Source organism: Poromitra crassiceps (assembly GCF_964638095.1).
Source record: "Poromitra crassiceps genome assembly, chromosome: 10".
Lineage (NCBI taxonomy): Eukaryota > Metazoa > Chordata > Actinopteri > Beryciformes > Melamphaidae > Poromitra > Poromitra crassiceps.
In genome coordinates, this window is record NC_139631.1 from 28,449,128 (window position 1) to 28,470,937 (window position 21,810).

Genomic DNA, 21,810 nt, shown 5'->3' on the forward strand with positions numbered 1-21,810 from the left:
CTCATTCGGAACGGCATTTCACGAAGGCCGGGATCACGCTTAGTCCCTAATGCATTTGTGTTGCTGCAAAATATGTGCAGAATTCCACACAGAGATCCCATGACTCAAACGTGTTTAGATGAAGCTGATCAGTTGTCCTTCTGGATTGTAGCTTAGCTTTACCACAGACTTTTGTGGTAACATTAATTCACTGACAAAATCCATTACAAAAACTTAAAGAGAGTTCAGATCAGCTTTAATTTGTGTGTGTGTGCATTATCAACATATGTGAATAATGCAACAGCACATTCTCAGATTGCACTGAATGAATTTCCATCCGAGATGAACACGTTCAGTGTATTAAGTGTTAAAGAGGTTGCACCTAGTGATCGACCCATTAATTTGTCCAATTAATTAGGGCTGCCTGGGTTAAAAAAATCGATATATCGCTATTGAATCGATATTCATGTGAAGGAACAAGTATCGATACATAAATCCCAGTATCGATCTTTTAAAATGCATTTTACAATTATTATTATTTTTAAATAAACATAGGCTATAATATTATAGGCTGTGTGTGGTAGTTAAAACATAGTTTCAAGTTGACGTTCATTTATGTTTGTAGTTACAAAAACATAAATACTGTAGGCTACATGTGCATTGTGCATGCCGTGCACCATGAGCCAGATGTGCAGGCCTCAAATCTGTTTGCACTATAATGTTTGTGAACTGGAAATGTTCATGAGCTGTATTTTATTTTATTTTATTTTATTTACAAAGCATGAAACACTGTTTACAACATGCTGCTGTTCAGTGATTCTGTTGTATAGTGGAAATCTAAATTTGTTTGGCTCCTCACAGAAGACTGTAAAGAAAGAGACAGAAGACTGTAAAGAAAGATAAGATGTTGAATGACTATGTTGGTCATGTTTAAATAAAAAATAATTACATGATGTAACTGCTTGCTTTATGGTCAATTCTTAATGTAAATATTAATATTTTTTAATAATGCACCAGATTAGAGGGTTCCTTGTACAATTTACAGCATTAGTTCTTTGAGAATCTCTTCCATGATCAAAGCAAAACTGGTATTGTAACTAAAATATCGATATCGTATCGGAAATCGTATCGACTTGGGACCTTGTGTATCGGAATCGTATCGTATCGGGAAGTCAGTGGCAATACCCAGCCCTACAATTAATGGCATTTTGAGAGAATCGACATCAGCCGATGCCTGTACCCCCAACGCCGATAAACAAAACATGTCTTCACGTCTGCTCTTAACTGGCACTAAAACCAAAGAGAAACAGTTGCTGCTACTGTGTTATTTTGTGTGTGAATTATTCATAGTATCTAGTCGTGATTTTACTCTTATTGCAGTGCTTCTACTGTTAGAACAAACAGACAGTCACTGTCAGGTGTGATTAACTGTGAATGTGGGTGAATTGGTGATGCCGATACACACCACGTAATAGCTTGCTATCTGGGTCTTGTGGGGAAATCTTCTGTGTGGGAGAGAGTAAGAAATCCCTATGTATATTATGTAATGGTGGCCACTGGCCAGAGGGTAGTGCTGTGCAGTAAGTACAGATGCTAGAGCTCATGGGCTTCAGCCTCCTTTGCTAGTGTCCCTCTCCCATGCCGGAGGTTCCCGGTTTGATCCCCAGCTGCGGGGGGAGCACACACAACACAAGTTACATTATGCACTACAGGTGGATATGCAAAGTGATGAATGTGACTGTCAAAGCCTCAGTGATCAAAATCTGGGGGTGGGGCAATGCAGAAGTTTGCGGGCCCAGATGAACACATTTTCTCTTTTCTTTTGTGTTTGTCAGAGAGACCTACATACTGTAAGTGCACGATCCTTGAAGAATGCTTTTCTGTGACTTTGGATCCACTTCTCCTCTCCAGTAGTCCTGACGTTAGTTTTGTTCGTGGCACTGGGTGTTGGCCTGTGAGCTGAGTGCGAGTTAGCGCACGGCTCTAGCTCATTAACGGCAGTGTGTGATAATTCCGGGGTTATGTCTGGACTCTGTCCTCCAGTAACCCCATCGGGAAGCTACAGGCTAATGCAGCGCGACCTGTAGCACTGGATTAGGTGAGTGTGTCTGCACTGCTCCCATCTGGACAGAGAGGGACTTGCATGAGTGGTGTAGTAAGAGAGTGGCGACAACGGAGGTCCAAAATGCGGATCCAGGAAGGGTGCTCGTGCTACAATTGAATGCATAAAATAAAGCCGATAAATGTACTGTAGATTGTGTAACTTCATTTAACTTGGGTAAATTACTTTTGGAGGTGGGATGGTGGAGACATTTTCACTACCAGTCAGTGTCATACTTTGTTCAAACGGAGTTGAAGTGGATGTGTTGGTGTCTGACCACTTTAGTTCAATTTAATTTATTCTGGGTCAAACAAGTCATGATGACAGCTTTTAAACCTCTCTTGTGAGCAACATTGCAAAGGCCAACAGCCGGCATATTGATCATATGAAGTGCACTTGTTATTGTGTTTCTGTGTGTGGGAGTGTTTGTGTCGGTGGAATAAGTCATGCTAGATGATCATGGGGACAGTGCAGCTCTTGATGAATCATTCATGTTTTCATCAGTCATGCCACGCAGCAGCATGAATCAAGGGGGACACAAAAACTCTTGCTGATACCAAGAGGACCGTTCCATTCAGTCCAAAAAGAGGGGTGATATGTGAAGGATAGGGGGAAGTCCCGACTCCCCCCCCCCGCACATATATTCTCAGTATCTCCATTCTCCACCCCTTCCTCAAGCTGGTTGTTGGCTCAGCCTGCACACTGTATTTGATTGACCCAGATCATGATTTACAGGTGAATTTCAGCAAATCAGAAAAAGAAAGGATAAGAAGGGAAGACTGAGAGATATGGAAGAAAAGCAGGAGATCCAGACAAATGTCGCTCTCTCCCTCCCACTCTGTCTCTCTTTCACACTCTCTCTCCCTCCCTCCCTCTCTCTCTCTGTTTCTCTCTCTCTCTCTCTCATCTGTTCTGTCATTTCCACCAGCTCACCCACACACCCAGTTGACACTTTGCTGCTTTATTACACAAACAGCCCTGGTGGACAATAGACAGTGGCTGTCACTAATATATGCGTGCAAGCGTTATTTCTCTCTCTTTCTCTCTCTCACACACACACACACACACACACACACATACACACACACACACACACACACATACACACACACACACACAGCCTCACGGTTCCTTGCTAACATCAATTATGGATCATGCCGGAGTCGGACATAAAGATGGACAACAAGATGAAAAGGTTTCACATATCAGGGTGTGTGTGGTTCCGTTGATATATGTACACAGCGAGTGTGTGCGTGTGCGCACGCGTGCGTGTGTGAGAGAGAGACTGTAAGTGTGCCTGCGCGAGAACTGAGTGAAAGCAGACCGGCTCCTGTCTGCTGAGGAGCGGCAGGACTCTCTCGCTGGGCTCAGTATCCATCTGTCTCTGTTGATTGTTGGAGCAGCCGGTACCTTCCTTTCCTTTCCTCCCTCTCCTCCGGACCAAATGACGACTTGGCATTTTCCTTCCTGCCGTTCCCCTCTTCTTCCTGCTTTCTTTTTCCTTCCTGGGATGAGCTGAGTCTGTGTGGCTTTTCTCCTCCACCTCCTCCTATTGCCTTTTGTCGCTCAGTGAGGTGTGTCCAGGGAAGCGGGAGCACTGGATTTGAAACCTGTGAATTGTCAGAGTGTGTCCCGGCCGGGCCATGCTGGGGCCAGCCAGCCTTCAGGACTGCAGCAGTGCCCTGTTCTGCTTTGGCTGCTGGAATGGCCAAATGGTGGGCTTCTAGCATGTCTGCATACTGCTCGCCTCGCTCACTCAGTCACTCACCGGTCTTCAGTTAGTGTGATGCTAGTGATGCTAGTGATGCTAGTGATGCTAGTGATGGGTTGTATATGTGCCATCTTCGCCCTTTTCCATCTCATGGCGTAAATGGATTTGTGTCTGCATGCTTGCTGCTGTTCACATTAGAAGCACTGTTGAGCTACTCTGCTGCTGCTGCTGCTGCTGCTGCTGCTGCTGCTGCTGCTGCATGCCACGCCTTGTCACTCTTTTCAGAAATGGACTGTGTGCTGGACTTGCTAGTGTTTGAGTGGGTGTTTAGTTTGCATGGCTGTGTGGACCAGGTGCAGAAAGATGGCAGCCTCTGGGAGAGAGACACGCTGCATAAGATAAATAGGCCACGCCCATCGTGGGGGAAATCACTGCACCGCACTCCGTTCACTTTGTGTGACTGAATGCACATCATTGTCATTATTGCCCAAATTAAACGTGCCTGAAACAAATTTAAACACCAAAAATGACGTGTGTGTCTGTGTCTGTGTGTGTGTGTGTCTGTGTGTGTCTGTGTGCGTGCTTTGGGACCCAAAAGTAAATACACATATATAATGTGGCCAGTATTTTGTCACTGGTAAGTAAGTTACCAGTAATTATCTAGTTATTGTAAGGTAACCTGTAGGCTATGTAAAAAAGTGTTTAAAAGCTACCATGCTGTCCTAACATCAGGTTGCTAAGCTAACATTACTGAGCCAATTCCTCTCTATAAAACATGAGTTGTGTTCATGTATGGGTCTCAGGATAGGTTGCTCTGTATTGACTGCAAGTCCATGGTGCAAAATGAATGAGAAATCTCACTGATTTGTTAGCTAGCGTACGATAGCTAACTTAGCAACAATCCACTTTAACCAACCCAGTGTCGTTCAAACTTATGGTCTGAAATAGCTGTATTTCAGATTTTTAAATATTAAGTGAAATTATTCAAGGTCACTTTATTATCTTTAGGGTTGCAACTAACAATTATCTTCATTATCGATAAATCTATTCATTTCTTGATTAATCGATTACCGGTAGTTGTTTGGTCTATAAAATGTCAGAAAATGCTGAATTCAGTGTTTCCCAAAGCTCAAGATGATGTTTTCTCCTTGAAAAAACTTCTCAAACCGATGTGTCAATCGATTAACCGATGTAGCTCTAATAATCTTACCTGGTTATTAAATTAAGTGCTGTCGTGATAAATCTAGAAATATTTCACTTCACCTCACTCTGTAGAATAATTTATCCAGCTTTATTGCAGTAACGTTAATGAAAAATGACATTGATGGAGGCCAAGTTAATTTGTTCAATGTACGTTTCCTACTCTGTTGTTCGGCATTGTGCCGAAATAATTCTTTGACAGACTTGTCTACTGGAAATCAGGAAAAACAGGCTGTCAGTGTCCGTATCTGAAAATATTTCCTCCCGGTCACCGCTTTTGCAGCTTTGTTAGCAATATTGTCCCCCCCCCCACAGAGGGCATGGCTTTTGATTTATGATGCGCTCCGCAGTATCTCTATTGTCACAAATACATCAGTTCATTGCAGTTCCAGCATTGCTTTGCTTCTTCGTCTCTGTCCAACTAGCAACAAATGATTTTATTGATGAAGGCAATACTGAAATTACAGCAATTGTTATGCAACTCTTTCATTAAAATACTTTTTTTTTATACTTATAGAAAAGTTTCCCCTCAAAAACATTTGTGTGTTTATGTGGACAGACACAGCCCCATTTGTGTATTTTCATGGTTAGACATTGTTTACATTGTGTTCTGTGTTTATGTGGTCGAGTGAGCTTGACAATACATGGGGAGAGAGAGCGCCAGAAAACCGTTGAAAAGCAGGGATTGAAAGTTTTTTCCTGATAGTTTCACAGCGGGTACGTTATAAAGGCACAACAGATATTATGTTCACAGCGGGTACGTTATAAAGGCACAACAGATATTATGTTCACAGCGGGTACGTTATAAAGGCACAACAGATATTATGTTCACAGCGGGTACGTTATAAAGGCACAACAGATATTATGTCCAAACAGCTGTTTGGAGTGTTCTGCAAAGGTGCTGCACTTCCTTGTTTTAGTCCGCGCTGAGGCCATGTCCACACGGAGACGGAAGCAATCTTTTTTTTTTTCGTTTCAGAAAAGTTTTCCATAAACATGGAATCGTTTCAAGAAATGTGTGTATCCACATGAAACCACTGAATACCACTGAAACCGCTGTAGAATAACAGAGAAAGACAATCTCGTCAATAATGGCATACAACCTCTAGGGGCGCACAGTCTATAATGTGTATCTCACTGTAGCGAGCAGCTTAAACCCTTGGCTTTGCGGGGAGGTTTGCCATGTCAATGAATAAAATGATTAAACCTACAGTATACAGGCAAATGCAGAGCTGTTCAGCAGGGCTGATGGTCTCCCTGTAGCCTACAATATAGAACGTTAACTATCGGTGACGTTCCTGATATCATCCACTTCCATGATCTTTAGACATGTTGCAAACACATCCCAGCGTATTGGCCGCTCCTGCACATCACAGCACAGGCTAAATGATGCAACATAAATATACATTATATAAACTCATGGCATAAATGTGTTTTTATTGAAAAAGTCGCGTCAAGTAAGCTAAAGTCTTGTTGGAGTGGACACGAGCGGATATCAAAGACATCACAGTGCAACCGCGTGTTCCTCAAACCTCTCACTTCCCTATTCACGTTGTATTTACGAGGGCTATATATAGGGCAAGAGAGTATGTTGGTTATACTCAGGGTTTACATTTCATTTCATTTCATTTTGTCCAATATTAAAATATTCCAGAATTGCATGTTGTATTAAAAATAAATATAATTTCTATCTAACACGTTAAGCCTGATTTTGTTTGTGTTATTGTAAAAATGTAGCCGCCGCTAAGCCTTCTGGGAAATATCCGATGAAGGGAGGGGAGGGGTGGATGGGAAGAGTCAGCTGTGTGGAGCCCTGAGGATGTTGCACGCTGTTCTCCGTGTCCTCCACTTGTTGCTGCCGGTGGTAATAGAGGAGCATTATATTTTGCTGCAAGATCCCAAACAGGCTCAGTAGCTACTGCCATGATTGTTATTGTTGCTGGTGGAGAGAGGTGGGGCTATGGCGTCATCGTTTCAGGAAAGATGCGTATGGGTTGTAAACACGGAAATGCAAGGGTGGCGTCTTCAGATTTAATCACTCTGGGACCCGTTTTAAAAAATTAGCGTATACTCCCAGAACGTATAGTCCCAGAACGCGGTTCCATCTGGACGAAACGTCTATATGACAAAAAACTTTAGCGGATACACCTAAACTCGTCTCCGTGTGGACATGGCCTTGTCTCCACTGTGCTGAGCTCCGTCTCTGAACATCTCAGCGAGGCTATTGGCTGGGCTGTTGCGCTGTGAGCGATGTTATTGGCTGGGCCCCCACGTGGGGGCTCTACAATGCCCCCGCCTGAAAACGTCCCGGGCCACAGCCAAACAAATGTAAACTGCACCAAAATCAGGCAGGGGGCAGCGTCTGTCCATAAACACACTGCCACAGTATTGTGTGTAGCAAGTTAGCAAATGTAACATTGGCTTTAATTGTTTCCAGGTGTGCCAACTGCAAAGCCCCGGCAAGAAGGCAACAGAGATGAACGAGGGCAAAAATGTCAACATCAATATTCCAAAAGAAGTCTCATTCACCATGTCTCACCATCAATAGAAATGTTGAGCGGGCATGCGTCTGCAGGCCTCTCCAGGGCATGCCAATGAGGCACGGTGGAAAAGAGTTGCCCCAAAATATATATTTTTATTTCCTACACTGAAACATGGCCATTGTTGACACCTTTAGAAATGACAAAGGGGCGAGCTATGAAAAATAGATTGACATCAAACCAGGAAGCGTTGTTATGTCCATGGACCGGAACTTTACACTCTGACTGCTCAGCCCTCTGGCTCTCCTAGAGATGTAACGGTAGGAAAATTTCACATCACGATTATCGTGAACAAAATGATCACGGTTATTATCGTATTATCATGGTACTCATAAAAATGGCTGAAAATGTTCAAAAAGTACTGAGAGACTCACTGAAATAATTTTACAGCGTTTTATATTGAAAACTCAAACCCAAAAAGGATTGAGACACTCACTGAAATAATATCTCCAAGGCTGCACGTTTGCACCTGGGAGACTGTTGCCAACTTTGGTTGATGATGGACAGTATTTATTTACCATGTTTTTCAAAGCACTGTAATCACGGTGCCACGTTAATCACGGTACCATGGTTTTAATCATAATGAAAATTTTAAACGGTATGGTTATCGTAAGGAATTTTATCACGTTGTCATTAAAACCGGTTATCGTTACATCCCTACTCTCCACCAGTAGTCAGTGACTCAGTGTACACGCTCTCTGTTGTGTCGTAACATCCTCCACCAGAGGTGTGTGTGTGTGTCTGTCTGTCTGTCTGTCTGTCTGTCTGTCTGTCTGTCTGTGTGTGTGTGTCTGTGTGTGTGTGTGTTCTCTCTCTCGTGTCTGTCACCAGACTTCCTCCTCACTCTGCTCACCGTTTCATCAATACTTCATTGTTGATCTCAGGAGATTCCTCTGCGCGCTAAGTGGAATAGCGGCGTGTTTTAGTGTTTCTTTTCTAAATAGGAGGGATTCGATGCTAGCACAAGGACCAAAGCGGAGTAAGTTTAGAGTTTAGACTCACCAAAATGTACTACACGTGTTTCGGGTCCTCATTCAAAGTTACAATAATGCCAGATTGGTGCCTCTGCTACTTGTTTCACATGAATCTTTCCAGTGTTTGAATGAGGAGTCTGGAGCTCAAGACGTGGCGTCATGAATTTACTGTCTCTCTGACGCAATGAATTGACTGCTTAACAGTTGAAATTGAAAAGAAATCAGGAATAACTTGCTTTGTTTATGTGGGGCTGGATGGATAGATGGGTGGGTGGGTGTGTGAGTGCCACACATCTGTAGTTCTGACTGCGTTTGCTGAGTTGGCAGTCTCGAGCATTGCATGGTCGTAAGCTGTCCTTTTAAAGGAACAAATGAAGTCCTCGCCAGTGTCGCCACTCCCTCCTGCTCCCTGGCTGGTCCTAGATCTGTTTCATAATGCCAACGGGACCTTATGGATGCAGTGGACCCCATGTATGCTGGTGTCAGGCCTACTTACCTCCCCCATGTACCCTGGTGTCACTCAGGCCTACTGATGTATCTGCCTATTGTCCATCCCAGTCCCTTTCTACAGGCTGTTTATCTGTCTAGGTTTTGTTGTTGCTCTGATTTAGTTTGATTCCCCTTTCTCTCTGTCTCTCTGACTGATTTTTATGAGATACATCATTTCTAATCACATTGCTGACTGCTTGATGTGTTTGTCTCCTCTCACATTTCCCCCATCATCTATCACCTCCTCCCTTCTTCCTCCTCCTTTCCTCATGTATCTTCTCTTTCCCTCTTTCTTTCCCATTTACTATTTCTCCCTCCATCTGTGTTAATGTACATACTCCACCTGTTCTCTCTCTCTCTCTCTCTCTCTCTCTCTCTCTCTCTCTCTCTCTCTCTCTCTCTCTCTCTCTCTCTCCTTCCATCCCTCTCTCTGTCTGCAGGCTGAGTCGGGTTATGGTTCAGAAAGCAGTCTGAGGCGTCATGGGTCCATGTTGTCCCTCACCTCAGCGGCCAGTGCCTTGTCTGCCACGTCCACGTCCTCCTTCAAGGTAAAACGGCAGAACTCTTCATTGCATCCCTGAAGTATTTCCATCAATATCTCACTACTATAATAAGGCAGAGGGGCACGCTCAGTTGCTCGCTCAAGTTGCTCAGATGCTCCGCAGTTCGGGTGCGAGGCCCCCCATTTCTATCCCCCGTTAGTGCAAATTTTTTATGTATTTATCCTGGTTGCTGCTCCACCCTCTGTTGATCTGGGGAGAGCCGAAACTGGCTCCATGCTTCCTCCGAGACATGGGCAGTAGCCAGCCGCTTCTTTTCACCTGACAGGGGAAGCTTCACCGGTAGGACATAGCACGTGGGAGGATCATGCTATTCCAACGAGTTCCCCTCCCTCCGAACAGGCGCCCCTAGCGACCAGGATATTGCATGTTTTGGTGTGGGGTTCCTATATGAAGGAAACCCCCAGGGGGCACGGGGAGAACATGCAAACTCCACACAGAAAGGCCCTTTTTGACGACCCCACCCGGGCGGTGGGCACTTGAGGACATGCGGACGGGCACGCACTCCTTCAGCGCTCACAGCGTCCCAGGTGGGAATCGCACCCAGGACCTTCTAGCTGTGAGGCGACAGCACTTACCACTGCACCACCATGCCCCCCAAACTCTGACCAAGTTGAGTTAGAAACCAGAATGCCCTTACTAACCTTACCCCACTCAAAGTTCAGTATATCTGTCAGTAATAACTTTTGTCTAGGCATTTTCTCAACTGTTGTGCGTTCATTTTTGTAGAACTTGAATCAGCAAACTTTGTGACATACATGGTTCCCGGTCAGTCTCTTTCCCTTCTTGTTTCTTGGCAATGTGTTTATTAGTATTTGTCTCTGCCCAGAAGGGCCACAGCTTACGTGAGAAGCTGGCGGAAATGGAGACCTTCCGGGACATTCTATGCAGACAAGTGGACACCCTGCAGAAATACTTTGACTGCTGCGCTGACGCTGTCTCCAAAGATGAGTTCCAGAGAGACAGAGGTAGCCTTTTTCAACATACTCTACTACAGTAATAACTGTACTAACTATACTAATAATATAATCTTACATAGGGATGCACCGATATGAAAATTTTGGCCGATGCCGATAACCGATATTAACATTGCTGTTATGGCCGATAACCGATATTTACCGATGTCGATATGATCTGTATAAAACCACATTTTTATGATCATCACATTTTGTACATACTGAAAAACACATGTTAACACTGAATTTGAAAAAGTTATGCATTTCTATATTTGCAAAGCCTTTGGAAAAGCCCATAAATCATAGATTTACTGCATTATTTCATATCAATGTGAAGAATTTGGCTGATAATGATAACCGATATTAACATTGCAACATCTGACCGATACCGATATGACCGATATGTTAAAAAATGACTAACATCGGCCGATACCGATATGATTGCCGATATATCGTGCATCCCTAATCTTACACTGCTTACTGTACTTGCATACTAATTTATTTATTTATTAATTGACTGAATTGATATAGCGCCTTTCAAGACACTCAAAGAGCTTCACATATCAGGGGAGGGAGGGGGAAAGAACTCAACTCATTCACCAATACTGTAAGAAATACTTTTATTGGCCTAGAATATTGTACCCCCCCCATATATATATATATATATATATATATATATATATATATATATATATATATATATATATATATGTGTGTATGAAGAGTTCATTTGCAAAAACAGGTAAACACCATTCTTAAAATTAACAAACATCATCTGTTTGATACTCCCTGGAGTGCACATAGAAAACATTATTGAGGTGATTTATGTGGAAAATTATCAGATGAATATGTTTTAGTTATGATTGATAATAAAAATGTCATAAAAAATAAATAAATTAAAGTATAAATACATCAATATATCAAATGAAATGATAAAAAATCCAAACGGAGATACGTGTTTTTGCAAATTAACTATATATATATATATATATATATACATATATATATATATATATATATATATATAAATAAAGGAGCTGTGCGGAAGGGGGAAGAACTTGGTATGGGATTTGAGAGAGAAAGGAATCTCAAATCAATATCCACTTATGCACAATATGCACTTTGTACGGTGTTTAATTTCAGAGGCATAACCTCTCTGTAGCATTTCAAAATCACTTTCATATTGAACTTGTACGTTAAATCAACTTAGAGGTTAATCTGAATGTTGCTCTTGTGCTGCTAATTTGGTATGTGCCCTCTGCACCTGTCGTGTTGAGGAAAAGTAGCAATCTACCAAATCTGTGGCAGTGTTAGTGCTCAAAATAAACGATTCCGAGTTCTGCACTATTAGCTGTATGTCTAAATACATCACAGCTGTCTATATATAATTGGGTTCACCAGTGAAGAGATAGATTGGTAAATCAATTGGTAAACGAAATATTGCTGGTTTTATTTCCAGTAGTGGAGGAGGACGAAGATGACTTCCTCACCACTACACGGCCGGACGACGACTATCTTCACAACAACAATGGCAGCAAAGAGAAATGTGAGTTGATCATCATCGACCCACAGATACAGTATTACCAACAGTTTACTCAACTTACCGTACTTACTTGGCAGCCAGGCCTGGGAAAGAAAGAGTATAATTTGTATATTGAAAACTATATTTTTGAGGCAGCTGCCACCCTAATTTAATGACTCTCTCTTTGTGTTTGTGCCAGTGTTTCCCCCTGCCAGTCCCAAAGGTATCAACGGTATTGACTTCAAGGGCGAGGCCATTACATTCAAGGCCACCACAGCAGGCATCCTGTCAACTCTGTCCCACTGCATCGAACTGATGGTCAAACGAGAGGACAGCTGGCAGAAGAGACTGGACAAGGTATGAGCTCACTCCACACACACACGCCCGTCAAGATCAATGTCACTCACACGGTGACACTCTCCGTGAATGCCAACTTTCCTCAGTGGGCGTGGCCTGGGCTGCAGCCACTGCTGTGCGGAGACGCAACACAAGGGATGTTTCCCGCGGTAATGCTTTACTGTCCGTGTCCACAATTTCCTCATAATTTCCTAGAAAGGAAACGTCCGAAGAAATTAACAGTTGGTTTCCAGGAAATGATTAGGAGGTTGCCGACCCGGAAACTAAAGTGTTAGCCCGTTCCATTGTCTTGAGAGGGTTGGTTGGATAGAGGTTGGTTAAGAGTTTTAGTGTACGTGCTTCAGGTGATGAAGCTGTGCTGTGGCACTACACACACTCGGACAAAAAAAAGGGGGGGGGGGGGGGGGGGGAAGTCTGGTAGCGTCAACTAGGCAGTGGACTTTGCAGCCGATTGTTCGTCTGTTGGTTCAAGTCACTGGCCATGTCTTTCAGGTTGTCCAAGAACGATTTGATCATCCCACTCAAAGATTCTCTCTCTTCTCTGGAACACTGTCCTCAACCCACGGGGTGAACTCTGCCCATGCGAGTCTCATCAGTGCTTCACAGATGTACTGACAGCACAGTTATAGCGCTTACCATCAAGGACTCTATTGATTGAACCCTCTGCGACAATTCCAGCCACTAGTCCAGCATCCCGAAATTGCTTTCTGGCCCCATTCTGAGAAGAATGTTGGAGAATGCTTCTGATGATCTTCTACTTGGCCATTTTGGATGTACATGGCTCTAATAGAGCTCAACAGGCATGTGACTTTTTCGTGATGTCACTGCCCCAGAAGTAAGTTCCCTATTTATTTTCTCCATCGACATTTAAAAAAAAATCCATATACAGTATATAATATATAAACAGGTTTTAAGGCTGGAACCAAGCCAACCCGCGACCACCTGACTTGTGATAAAACATTGTTTTGGGTGGGACATTTTTACCCATTATTTTGAAAGCTTAACCGCACTCAACTGTGAGCAAACTGCTTTTACGAGCAAACTGCTTTTAGCAGTGTTGTATTTGAGTCTTCCCCGCATACCTTGATAGTTTTTCATTGGCTATTGAGGCTATTGACGGGAGAGTTGTCGATGAGTTTACACTACCAGACTGCGTCCAGAGTCTGCTTGGAAATGTTTGATATATAGTCGTGGCTCCAACTTGTGTCGGGAGGCAGTCTGTTCCCATCACAACCGGTCACGCCAAGTGCCCACAACAACTGCAGACTAGTGTAGATAGATGTCACATACAGTGGAATAAAATGTTATAGTTGAAAACCAAAGGTTCTAAGACCAGACCAGTTGGGAGCCACACAGAGCTAAAAACCAAACACAGGACAACAGGTAGAAAAGGTAAAATACAAATTTATTAAATGTTTAAAATATGTATTGGTCCTGCTCAATAGTCCAGGACTGGCAGTGGCACCAACTCCAGTCACCAGGTTCTACACAGAGATGACAGATTAGAACAGGTACGAGGGGAGACCTTTGATAAAAATAAAAAAGGCGTCCGTTACCCTGGAACTCCTGTCAGGCTCTCCTGGTCTTAAGGCTTTCTGGTGGTCCGGGGGGGTCCACTCAGTCCAGTCTCAATCCACTTGGGTCAGGTGAAATCCAGGGTCATGTGACAGGCAGACCCGGCCTCTACTAGTCCATTTGTCACATACACTGTGGATGCAGTAGGTGAGGGAGAGGTCACAAGCACAGCAGATAGTTCACTTTTCTTTGTTGAAGCCCCAGTTGTCCGTCCATTTATTCTGGCCTGGTTTCCATGAGGTAGTGAGGCCCTGTTTCGGTACAGCAGCGTGTTTCCTGATCCCACAGCAGTCTGTCAGCCAGCTCTGAAACACAGCTTTATATACAGGACAGGACACCACTTCACACTAATCATCAATGCCTTTCAGCTGGGCCACCACAATCCACCTTCACACTAATTACAATGCTTTTCAGCTGTGCCACCACCACCCTTTAGGATGCATTCAGGCACACTGCAAAAAATGTCACTCATTGAAAACTCACGGTTACATGCTGACTGTTGCTGCTTCCCACTGTCCACTTCATGACATAGACAAAGATGGACTCTGCCAAACTGGGAATCGTGGCTAAAATCGGGGGAATGGTCTTGTAGTGTAACCTCTGCTTTAGCTAAACCTAGTTTGCCATTTGTTTATGGCACAAAGGATGACATCGCATCACATGTATTAGTAAACTTTTTTATGATTTATTTTGATACAATTTTGTAGTTTTAGCAAGGAAAGTGGAGGAGGCCATTAGACAGGCGTGTAACCCCTCAGCTGCTCCAGTATAGCTGCCTACTGGTCAACAGCAAGAGTGTGGTTGAACCATCGACATATATCGATAACATATCGTCATATATACCTTAATGGGTTGAACTGGGCAGCTCACAGGTGTTGAACTTGGTAGCTCACAGGTGTGGATCTGTGTTGAACTGGGCAGCTCACAGGTGTGGATCTGTGTTGAACTGGGCAGCTCACAGGTGTGGATCTGTGTTGAACTGGGCAGCTCACAGGTGTGGATCTGAAAATCTGAAGATCTGAAAAAGAGCATGTGTGTGTGCTCAGTCAACTCTCAAGCAGGCCACACCCCTACGTCCCGCGTGTCCAACAGAATGAAAAGCAGCCACCAATACTTAACCGTGGTTTATTCATATCTCGTGTGTTGTTTTAGTCCGAATGATTGGAATTCCCGCAGCACTCTCATTCATTGATTGTGTTCTCTATCCCGAGAGTGGTGAGCCTCTCTTTGGGCTTGAAAGCTCTGCATGCCTCCCCTGATCAGCACAGCTGATGTTGCCAAACCAGTTTTCTTTTCTTTTTTTCTTTCTTTTTAGTTGTCAAGCCTTTCTGCCCAACCCTAAAATGTACAAAAGTCAGGAAGAGCTTTCAGTTTGTTTAGATTGAAACTAGCCAGGCTTCGTGTGTGTTTGTGTGTGTAGTTATGTGTCTGCAGTTTAGCTGCTAATGTGGATTAGGGAGAGATTCAGCTGAAGAAGGCCGACACAAGACTAGTACAGAGAGGGAATTAGAAAATGACTGCCCGGACCTCTTGGTGCAGTTTGTGGAAGCCTTCGCTACAGTGGAGGAGAGAGGTGCTCAAACAGCAAACACAGAAGAGCTGGATCCCACTACAGACATGCAGCCTCTTCTTCACAGTAGGTGTCTGTCTGTCTGTCTGTCTGTCTGCCTGTCTGCCTGTCTGTCTGTCTGTGGACCTGTCTGTCTGTCTGCCGGTTAGACACAGCTGCCAACAGGACCTACTCGTGTTGTTTAGTTTGTGCCTAGTCGTGTGCGTCTGGACCTTCCTTTACACTTGGATTCACTTCATTGGCTCCTCCTGCTCCCGTTTCCCCTCCAAGCAGTTATTTTCTAGAGAGCACTATTGTTTTGTATTTTAAAATAAATAGATAAATAGATAGATAAATAAATAAACATACTCCGTCCTCCACCAAAATAGCTTCAACATACAGGCTTTATCCTATTGGAGTGTGAATGTGAATTGAAGCTGCTGCTTGTGCCGAGCTGCTGTCGGTTTCAGTTGAATTAAGTCTGCCTTACGGATTCTATTGTATTGGGATTCCTTTGCTCTTGCGTTCTCTCACTATCTTGATAAAAGAGGGCCAGTTCTCTGGCTGGTTGGCCAGGTTTCTGTGCTTCAAAGTGGGGCATGGCGGGCATATCTGACACCGGAAGATAATCCATTCTTCTATACTGTAGTTCTCCATTGTATGGGAGCCCGCCTGTTGCTTCAGCTGTCTCAAGTGTCTGTATTTGCCTCTGGCAGCATCACATGCATGAGACAGTGTGAGTGAGGTTAAACCTGTTTTGAGTATACCAGACAGCCCAATGGTGCGACGGCTTTGTTTGACGGTGTGTGACGTGTATAGGCCCATAGTTCACCGCTGTGTACAGATGAACAGCCCGGAACATGAATATCAGACCGCCGGAACGGTGTCAGGGTGGAACCTCTGGTCTTCCCCTTTTTTATTATAAAGCAGTATATAAACAGTATATATAAACTGTACTGTATGCTATAATATAGCGTACTGTTTATCAGCAGTAATGGGAGTTCTGATAGAAGGAGCATCATCACTTGGGGTGGGAATATTCTCCAACCCTCCTGGTGTTCATTATCTGAGTGTAGAGGATTAGTTTGAGATGTTTAAATAGGTGTGTCTATTCACGTACACCGGTGCTGCTGTTCGTCCTAAGATGCGGACTGGCAATGACTGTGCTGCTCCCTCTCTGTGTTTCCAGGAGCTGGAGAAGAGGAGACGGGTGGAGGATGCCTACAAATCTGCCATGAACGAACTGAAGAAAAAGTCACACTACGGAGGCCCCGACTACGAGGCAAGATGAAGCGAGATGAAACTAAATGGGATTCTAAGCGGAGATAGACTCAATGTCTTGACTGTCCGAGCGAGTCCGTTGACATCATCGTGCTGCACCTTGGTCACGGTTATTTACCCAGCATTCCTGTGTTGCTGACGTTTGCCTTTCCACAGGAGGGGCCCAACAGCCTGATCAACGAGGACGAGTTCTTCGATGCTGTGGAAGCTGCTCTGGACAGACAGGACAAGATAGAGGAGCAGGTGGGGTCAAGACCTTTATCTACTCACACCATCCTGTAATGTTTGGACGAGTGTAGGAGTTTTATTATTAACGGAATTAGTCTATAAATTAGAAACAGACAGACAATGCAGGCACTCCATTTGAGAAATCACGCCGAGGAAGGAACTATATTAAAAAGCCTTTATTTTAGTGGCTCATAAATTAAAAAACGCTCAACAATAGAGCTACCAGTCATTTTTCTCTTCTTGTCTATAAATTAGTCTCTAAAGAATTGGTCTCTGTTTCTCAGTGTCTCCTCACCTTCTTATGTTTTCACTCTCACCAAACTCTTCTTCTCGGTCCCTCAGTGCCAGTCAGAGAAGGTCAGGATACCTCGACTAACTCCCGTTCCTCCTGGAGACGTCTACTCCACCATCGGCACACACCGATTTGCCACCAAGGTACTCGGCTCATTTCTCCTTTTCTCTTTAGTATGGATCTTATTTCCATCCAGTTTCATCCTACCTTGTGACTACTCAGCTGGTTGATATGTTGTGTCTGATGTTTCCATCATTCTTGCTCTGAAGTCTTTATACTGTAACCAATCAATCAACAAGCAATGAGTACATGTGTCTATGTAGAGTCTGCATTCAAAAATATCAAATTTAGAATTTAGTAAAGGTATGGAAATATGAAACTTTGTTTGGGAACCACCTTCATAAAAAAACAGACCTATACTAATCAGTCATCAATCTGAAGATCATTGGATCTTCAGATCAGGGATTACCTATGTCTGCAGAGAAGGAAATACAGGATTAATATATTTATTAACGACCTACTAGACAAACAAACAATTGTAATACTGTACATGAAAAGGATGAAATGTGTGACAAATTAATGGACTGATGATAAACCAGAATTAAACACTAAACTATAGGTTGAAGAATGAAATGAAAATAAAATGAGAAGGAATATTGGAATGAAAATGAAATGAGAATTAGGGATAATTATTGACAACACAGTAAATAGTGTTATGTCACTTTAGATCAATAAACCGGAGAAACGAGATGGTCACTGACACTGATACTTGTAAGGGATCAATCACTCAGACTATAGAAACCTTTCTGATTGGATCAAATGATAATTTTAAAGCTTTTGCATCAACTCAGCAGAAAGACCTGGACAATGTTTCAACCTACTTGCCGGGTCCATCAGGAGGTTTCGACTGTGTCTGTGATGATATCTATTAAAATGTTGTAGTATGAACATTTTAACAGTAGTTTTAGTGACAAAGAATAGCTACAAGGCAGTGAGATCTGAATCTCCGCTCCTGCCAAGTCTTGGCTTGTTGGTCTTGGAGTTGGTGTCGGTGTTCGTGGGCCTCCGGCATAGAGCTTGGGGGGCGTGAAGCACTTAGTTCTCCAAGTTTGGATCAGCATGGTACAAAATGTATTTCATCTAATCTGATGTCCAACATCAATTCAATAGAACTCAGTCCTCTGGTCGAGATAATATTAACTTGTGTGAGTCTGTGTATGTGAGGGAGATGCTGGTCTGCAGTCTGATGTGGCTTGTAAATAAAACATTTCAGAGGAGTTGTATGACAGAAGAATACACTCCCCCCCCCGCCCCCCACACACACACAGGGTCACACACACGTCATGGTGACTTTTGTAGCTTTAAAGGTGTCATTTTTGTTCCTGTCAAAGAATGTTACTCAACGGTCCTTTTTGAGCTGTGGAGACCTGCTTCTGCGACATGTATTAAGGCCGGAAACGTACCTGCACTGATGAGTCACGACAACTTGTTTGTAATCATAATGTGTGCATGCACCTTTATCCCATTGAAAGGTTTTTCAGCTTGTGCTTACTAGTGTACTATTTGGAGAGCTTCTAGAGATATGTAAGGTCTTTACATGCAGCGGTGCCTTAACAGGTGAAGGTGCAGTCTTCTGGACTGTGATGCCTGCCTGTGGTGGCACGCCTCTCTCTCTTTCTTTTCTTTCTCATCCCTTTCTCTTTTCAATCCTGTCTGTCTGCTGTACAGCCCCATAGCCATTCCTCCTCCCTGTCCTCCTCCGTTGAGCTAGTCAGTGCCTCAGATGACATTCACAGATTCAGCGGCCAGGTACTGAGAGAGCACCACCTACCTACCCACCCACCCACCTACCTACCTACCTACCTACCTACCCACCTACCTACCTACCTACCTACCCACCTACCTACCTACCTACCCACCTACCTACCTACCTACCTACCCATCTACCTACCTACCACCTACCTACCTACCTACCTACCTACCCACCCACCTACCTACCTACCTACCTACCTACCTACCTACCTACCTACCTACCCACCCACCTACCTACCTACCTACCTACCCACCCACCCACCTACCTACCTACCTACCTACCTACCTACCTACTGACCGACCGTGTCTGCAGCGGGATGCTTATGCGTTCCAGACAGAGCAGATAGCATGCGAATGACTACTAACCAGTCTCTCCAGGACTTTCCTGCGAGTTGTATAAAGACTGTTAAAACTGATGTCTTTTTCTTTATATTGGAGCCCTTGGTGATTTTTTTTTATACACCAAGAAAAACCATTGAAAGGGCAAAATGTGAAGTTCCTGGAGTGACTGACTAACTGTCTTGTCTTAATCACATAATGGGTTTCATCATACCACTGGTGTGGGGGGAAACAGTTGTTCTGATGCTGAGCTCAGCAGATGCTGCATGACTGGATCTCTAGTTAAGCCTCTTTCCTTAAGCCTCCACCCTTTCTAACACCTTCCCTCTGTGTCTGTGTCTGCATCTGTATCTGTGTCTGTGTCTTTGTCTCAGCATGAGTAGGCATGTTTCCAAGCCGGCACTGTGCACAGTGCCTGCCACAGTGCCACAGGTAGCCCACCCGCCTAAATGCACTGTGTTCTTGATGCATTGTGGGGATGAAGGCTCAGGTCTTTTATCGGTATTGTTATGCAAGTTCCATAGTTTCACTGAGCAACATATCGTTTCCTTCTTCAGAATATTCTGAGGCAAAAATAATAATAATCAAAACCTCTGAAATGTAGTATCAGGACCTTGAGCTAACTACTGCACGGTATATATTATACACTGTTTCTCTCCCCAACCATGTATCCCATGCAAAACATGTTCTGGCCGAGGCTGGTGCAAAACAAGATTCAACGTTTGCAACACCGAAGGCCCGAAGTTAATGAACATCTGTCTGTCTCTTAGGTGGAGGAGATGGTGCAGAATCACATGACCTACTCTCTTCAGGATATGGGTGGAGATGCCAACTGGCAGCTAGTAATAGAGGAGGGAGAGATGAAGGTGTGGAGAGAAACTATTCACGTGGTTCATTGCTCTTGTTTGTTAGATGTAAATATTTAAGGGCTTGTTCACCGCAAACCTTTTATATTACTTTGTTTGCAGCAGTAGCGCTGATGCTCCGAGGCACGGCCCATTTGCCAGCTACTCGTAAAAAATATAAAGTGATTTAAATTTACTTAGAAGTGTGGCAAAGTACTTTTTTTTTCTTCAGTGGAAACTCAAATGATCAACCAACATCTGTGCCTAGTAGAATTAAGAGGATCTGAAATAGTGTTTTTATTTATTGATTCCCATCAAGAACACGTTAGGTAGAGATCTTGTAAACATGTTCATATTACAAATATGTTGATTTGTCAAATGTCAAGTTGTTGCTCTGTCTCAAAACTGTGTGTGTGTGTGTGTGTGTGTGTGTGTAACAGGTGTACAGGAGGGAGGTGGAGGAGAATGGCATCGTCCTGGACCCTCTTAAAGCGACACACGCTGTAAAAGGGGTGACAGGACATGAGGTCTGCCACTACTTCTGGGACACAGCTGTTCGATTGGACTGGGAGAGTAAGTCTACCTCTTCATCCATTACCATCATCCACGTCATCATTATTAGGCATTACCAGTCGTCAAATATCAGTGTTCTCCAATAGACCTTATTCGCTAACCCTGGACGGCACCATATTGTTGACATACCGTCCTGCGCACACACAGCGCTGCAGCTGACAACTAGTAACAGCCTTGTTGTCGTTTCTGTTCCATTACAAAATAGCGATGGTAATGACCGCAATAAAAAAAACCGAGTTGTTGTTTGTATGCTGCGGTTAATGCCTGTAATAATAAACAAAAGAAAAAACGAGGTGAACAGACTTTGCTGTGAGGAGCTGTCAGAAAGTTTCACCTGTCTCTCCCAACTATCCACACACCTCTCCTGTGCTGCTGACGTATCCCCAGTCTCGCTCCCTTCACGTCTGAGGACGGTAGAGATAGAAACAAACCACGGGGACTGTATTGCTGTCATTACTACAGCCATGCCTAACGCAGGTCACCATCCGAACACAATAGGAACGATACAGGTAACGCCAACGGCGGCTAGCTTCCTATAAACACTGCTCTCACATAGGTTGTCACATAGAGCTGCAGCGCTATGTTGACAATATGGCGGCGGTGGGCGTGCCCGTACGCGAGTGACGTCAATCGAATAAGGTCTATTGTTAAAACTAAACCACTGATGCAAAGCTGCTGTTTTAGATATTTGTATCTTTCTGTCTGCGTGTCAGGGACCTGACTAAACGTTTCTTCCCACAGCCACAATTGAAAACTTCAACGTAGTGGAAACGCTCTCGGATAATGCCGTCATAGTCTACCAGACGCATAAGGTAAGTTCACTTCACTTCACTGTAGTTGAAGCGGTGCTGAAATGGCGCTGTAAATGTGACCCAATCAAACTCTGCTGCCTACTTGACTCGCACCTGACTGCCAGCGGTTGTGTTT

General features: G+C 43.8%; 1 protein-coding gene across 2 annotated transcripts in view; it reads left to right on the top strand.

The window, feature by feature from the left end:
- LOC310783497 (ceramide transfer protein-like) overlaps positions 1–21,810 on the top strand; it is a 33,651-nt gene that overhangs the window by 6,527 nt on the left and 5,314 nt on the right. The window contains exons 4-13 of one of the 2 annotated variants that reach the window (XM_083644366.1): positions 9,435–9,542; positions 10,384–10,522; positions 11,970–12,056; positions 12,232–12,389; positions 16,703–16,795; positions 16,951–17,037; positions 17,365–17,457; positions 20,236–20,331; positions 20,751–20,883; positions 21,625–21,695. In XM_083644366.1, the coding sequence (XP_083500492.1) occupies positions 9,435–9,542; positions 10,384–10,522; positions 11,970–12,056; positions 12,232–12,389; positions 16,703–16,795; positions 16,951–17,037; positions 17,365–17,457; positions 20,236–20,331; positions 20,751–20,883; positions 21,625–21,695 (1,065 nt within the window). The remainder of the gene's footprint in view (positions 1–9,434; positions 9,543–10,383; positions 10,523–11,969; positions 12,057–12,231; positions 12,390–16,702; positions 16,796–16,950; positions 17,038–17,364; positions 17,458–20,235; positions 20,332–20,750; positions 20,884–21,624; positions 21,696–21,810) is intronic. The other variant, XM_083644367.1, reaches the window with a different exon arrangement.